Here is a 5,596-nt window from a genome sequence, read left to right on the forward strand (position 1 = left end):
TTGGCGAGCACTTAGCGTTACCCAGCACCCACCACGAGGAGGTGGCTCACCACGGGTGCCTGAAGATTGGTATGAAGTAAGACAGGGCTATTAATCACACCCTGTCGAACTAAAATTGAAGATCCACCAGTAGCTATAGTCCCTGGTGGGGAGAAGGAATTGTAGGTACTGTACTGACGTAAATCAAAGTTATCAGTTTCTTTAAGGTAGGTCTCCTGCAGACATATTGCTGATGGCTTATAATCTTGTATCAATAAATGCAAATCATTGAGATTGGCCCTAAGACCTCTGCAATTCCATTGAATGATTGAACTAGAAACGCTCATGTTAAAGGTGGTTGTACAGGGTATCTGTGTTTCCCTTTTCTAGGCGACTTACTGGTGGTGCGCCGATGAGGGAGAGGAGATACATCCATGTCCTCTAACGTTTGAAAACGATTCTGTATCCGTACAGGGTCACGCTGACCCTTTGGAATGCGATTAGAACGATTAGAATGGTCAGATTTTTTGGTTGCCGTTTTCAAATCAGACGATAGTTTCGGTACCGACTGCAGGTTCACTGTTGAAGTCATTGGCGAGTGTGAGACAACTGTAGATGGATCATCCGTTTGAGATGAAGAACTAGATGACTGTCGAGGAGATGTAGTGAGGATCGGAGCAGAGGATTCCATCCATGTATAATCAGTTTGACAACATACGGACTGATATGAAACCGATCTAGAAGTTGGAATTGAGACTGAAGCAGCAGCTGCATAAGATGGGCCTGGTTTTTCAAGAGCTAGTACAAGTTTCCTTGCTTCTAGGAAAGAGACATTTCGTTCATGTTTTATTTTCGAAATTTTTGACTGGAGTTCCCATGTAGGGCATGTTCTGGACGACGAAGGGTGATTTCCAGAGCAGTTTACACACGCTGGAGGTTTATCACAGAGTTTGCCATCTTCACAGGTGCCTCCACATCGATGACAAGCAGCCGGACTACGGCATGATTTAGAACCATGGCCATACTTCTGACATCTGTAGCACCTCAGGGGATTTGGGATGTAAGTATTAACCCTCAAGTGACAATAACCAGCCTTCAATGATTCCGGACGTGTTGGAAGACCAAATGTAAATAAATAGGCATTGGTCTTTACGATGTCATTTTCTCTTTTGTAAGGGAAACCGCTTAACAGCAGTTACACCTTGTGAGCGTAATTCTGAAATGATGTCACTATCATCCATATCTGAAAGGCAACGTCCCCCATCACGGACAATGCCTTTACAACTATTGAGTGTTCTGTGAGGGGACACCTCCAAAGGAACATTAGCCAGTGATTTGGTTGAAAGAAGTATTTGTGACTGGCTTTTCTTTTTACACTCAGGCGAGCTCATGGCATTACCCAGCACCCACCACAAGGAGGTGGCTCGCCACGGGTGCCCATTCTCATTGGATGTTGCGTTCGGGTGCAACGCTACGGTAACGCAGCCTTTAAATATTTGTTGCATTCAATGTTTTCGTTCCCTTAGTATTTGTCGATAGTAAATATGTATGAACTGCAGCGTGAGTGAAATTTATTTCCAACAGTGACTGAAATAATCAACATAATGCAATAGGCTAGGCTAATGATCATCCTCGAAAATCCAAGATGAACAACGGAAGCACAGATAAAGTGTTTTATATGGCTTAACGTGTATAACAGACAAAAAAACCAACAACATCAAATATACTTTCTATTCTAGCCTCGAAAACCCATTGCTAAACAAGATGAACAACGAAAACATAGATAAAGTATTTTATATAGCTAAAGTTTAAAACAGAAAAATAAACATCAAATATACTTTCTATTATAGGAATTCTGTAAAAATATAGACTCTGCTTTACATATCGAAATACCACCAATCTGTACATAGTTGGCACTAATGCAGGTCAGTATTGCCAGATTTGGACTGTGAAAATCTACAATAGGTTGGTAGATTGGTACAACAGAGACAGGAATGTTACTACATCTGCAAGGCATCGGGTCACGGAAGACATGACACCTAGTACACCTACCCACTAAACGCATGAACAATGAAGCCAAGATAAAGTTATTCTATATGGTTTAAAGTTTACAGTTTCAGAAATATATTTCTTAACGTAACGTGGGTAGAGAATGTGAACTGAAAATGTACTTCGTGCCTCAAAGGGCATCTCTAAATATGCCAGCACAACAGTCAAGATGCTTGAGAAAGATGAGAAAGGCATGACGGACCACGGGTCACGGATGACATGACACCTAGTACACCTACCCACTAAACGCATGAACAATGAAGCCAAGGTAAACTTATTCTATATGGTTTAAAGTTTACAGTTTCAGAAATATATTTCTTAACGTAACGTGGGTTACAGCATGTGAACTGAAAATGTACTTTGTGCCTAAAAGTACATCTCTTTTTATGCCAACACAACAGTCAAAATGCTTCGAGAAGATGAGAAACTTTAAGAAAGCCAAGTACGAAATACCATATGGAAATAGCATCCCACAAACAACACTGGGGCAGTGGTTAATTTTGTGAAACTATGTGGAAAGTAACTTCACCTGCATGCAACTGGGAAAATATACATTCAAAACACCTTTGATTTTAGTCGAAGATCAGGAGTGACCGTGCCATTATTGAATTCATACAGTTCTTGATCCAGGTGTGACATCATGGCAGCCCTGACACTGAACCCACCTTTTGAAACAACGAGAACCGGACAGCGACTGAGAACAGCTTGGTCTAGCAGTGCCGTCTCAAATCCCCAAATGGCATTAGGCTTATTTCCCTGTCTGTCAACATGAAGCACCAGCCCATCAGTGTCGATTTCCCTGGCGCCAAAATACTTCCTGGCACTTAATCGTACGTCCATGGAGTCAGTAGCAATGAAAACACGACTTGCGTTGTGGAATTCAGATAGAAAGGCCCATAAATGTTTGACTGATGGTAGAGAATTGATCTGCTGTCCATCGTTTGGAATAGTTGGATTTCTCCTCATTCGCACATGAGCACACACTAATTCATCCGGACTTGGTAATTTACTCATAAACATATCGACATGTTCCTCGAAATGAAGAGATGGCTTCATGAGAAGATGCCAAATTGTGTGAAACACTTTGCCACGGTTAGGATTTCTGAACGGTTCTGGAACAAGATGACCATATTGTGGACTCATTTGAATCATTTGGATAATATCCATATTTGTTCTTAAGAATATGACATCACTTGCGTGCTTTAAGTTGAAGTCACCATTAACGTCTTCAGTTCCCTTTGTATTGTCAAGCCACATTAAACTCTCCTTACTTAAACCCTGAACTGTACTTTCTGGGATATACCAATTGATAATATTCGGAACGTAGAAAAGCTTTATATCAGAGGGGTGTGTCATTTGGATGCCAAACTGTCGTCCTGTTACATTTGCTAGAAGATATGCAGCTACCATGCCTCGTTGTCTGTCTGCCCATCCGCCACACAATGTTTGTCTGTCACAAATGTAGATGATATAACGCATCCTGGAATGATTGGGTTTGTGTCCGTAGTATCTGAACGTTGTGGTCTTCTTGGTCTTTTCATCTCTGAAATGTTTGAAGAAAGCATCTGGAATTTGATGGTTCACGTTTCATCGTCCCTGACGGAGACGTTTTTCACTTTAGGCCTGCGATTGAGTGAGCAAGCAATTGAATTTTAACATCTAATATATGGGCAGTGAGTGAGTGAGCGAGCGAGTGATGTACAACTTATGCACAGTAGGTGAGTGAGTGAGTGAGTTTAGTTTTACGCCGCACTCAGCAACATTCCAGCTATATGGCGGCGGTCTGTAAATAATCGAGTCTGGACCAGACAATCCAGTGACCAAGAACATGAACATCGATCTGCGCAATTGGGAACCGATGACATGTGTCAGCCAAGTCAGCGAGCCTGACCACCCGATCCCGTTCGCCTCTTACGACAGGCATAGTCATCTTTTATGGCAAGCATGGGTTGCTGAAGGCCTATTCTACCCCGGGACCTTCATGGGTCTATGCACAGTAGGTATGTTCATTAGGACTGACAGTTGCCGAATAGGTACATGTTTGATGTGTCATGAACATCGAGATTCATAAAGTGGACAATGGAGATATTTTTTTTTATATCCAGTTCAATGGAAACCTACTTTAACCACAACTGAGACAAATGGTCACCTACGTCCATGGACGTAACATACTAGCCTCATGAAGACACTGTGCATTGTCAAAATATTATCCCAGTTGATAAGTGTGATAACAATGTCAAAGGTATATATAAACTTTAATAGTGGGATCATGAGACCATAACATCTCTGGAGAATTTCAATTGAAAAGTCACAATGACGTCACGAGTCCACAACCGTTAGAGGTCAAAAGACCATGCCAGAAGTTCAATAACGGGTATCCCCACCATCGGCAATGAGAACAGCAGTGCATCGACGACGCATAGAGCCCATCAAACGTATCCCATAAGCCGTGCAAGGAAGATTTCTGGGATGTCACGCCTGATTCTCTCAAGTTCTGTAGCAAGGTCAAGGACGTTGTCTGGCGGAGGAGGAACACGGCATAGACGTCGATCCATCTCGTCCCAAACATGCTCTATCGGGGAGAGATCCGGTGAATTTGCAGGTCATGGCAGTAGGTCAACGTGGTGGTGTAACAAGAAATCCATAGCAACCCTTGGCGTATAAGGGCGGGCATTGTGATGTTGGGAGGTTGCCTCAGGGCCATGACGCTGCAGAGAAGGAATTACCACACGTCGAAGAATTTTATCGCTGTAGTGAACAATCACCAAAGGAGTTCTTTGGCGTGCAGGTATTCCACCCCAAATGATCATGGACCCACCACCAAGGCGATTTCTCTCCAAGAAACAAGCCTGTGCTAAATGTTCTCCCACGCGTCTATAGACATCACTATGGGAAATGGTAACACTGGACTCATCTGTAAAAACAACATTTCTCCACCAAAACAAAGGTCTGCAGACAAGATTTCGGCACCATATTTGGTGAGCTTGTCGATGACTTTGTGTCAGATAGGTCGTATGGCGGGACATCGTGGTCTGATTCCGTGATGACGTGATGTCTTGGTGAGAATATGGCCTGGGATGGTCGGGGCAGTCACCACTGCAGTGTGAAACTTGTGGCGAAGATGGGTCACCCTTATCCATCTGTCCTGTCTTGGCGTTGTTACACGCTGACGTCCAGAACGTGGCCGATCGATGACGTCATTTGTGTTCTGGTAGCGTCTCACCAGTGCAGAAATGGTGTTCCGGTGGCAGTGTAAACATGCAGCCACGTTCATTGAGTGTTTCCCCCACGGACCATGTGCAGGCGTTAGCCTTGTCAAGCTATGCGTGTCAGTAGCCGTTTATAAGGACAGCGGTTGAGCTATACAAAGCCCTGTTTCTCTTTCCCAGCATACATACTGGATACATGTCACTAATCTCTGCGTTTCAGTCATTACGTGTCTACACAGGTTCGATAAATTTCAATTTTGAATTCTTGTATGTACAGTTTCTTTATGTGCCTAGTATAATAACAAACATATCCGACAAATGCTGGCCCAATTATGTCACAAGCGATCTTGACAGAAATA

At 43.1% G+C, this 5,596-nt stretch overlaps 1 protein-coding gene across 1 annotated transcript; it reads right to left on the reverse strand.

Annotated features, from left to right (window-relative positions):
* Nucleotides 1–2,583: 2,583 nt before the first annotated feature.
* On the reverse strand, nucleotides 2,584–3,507 carry LOC137260380 (uncharacterized). Its single transcript, XM_067798051.1, has one exon. It carries the CDS (start codon nucleotides 3,505–3,507, stop codon nucleotides 2,584–2,586), a length of 924 nt encoding a protein of 307 aa, XP_067654152.1.
* Nucleotides 3,508–5,596: the final 2,089 nt, after the last annotated feature.

This window comes from Haliotis asinina, chromosome 13 (genome assembly GCF_037392515.1).
Source record: "Haliotis asinina isolate JCU_RB_2024 chromosome 13, JCU_Hal_asi_v2, whole genome shotgun sequence".
Lineage (NCBI taxonomy): Eukaryota > Metazoa > Mollusca > Gastropoda > Lepetellida > Haliotidae > Haliotis > Haliotis asinina.

What these genes read in the sequence shown, in the direction of transcription:
- LOC137260380 (XM_067798051.1), bottom strand. Translation starts at nt 3,507, where the DNA reads ATGCGTTATATCATCTACATTTGTGACAGACAAACATTGTGTGGCGGA.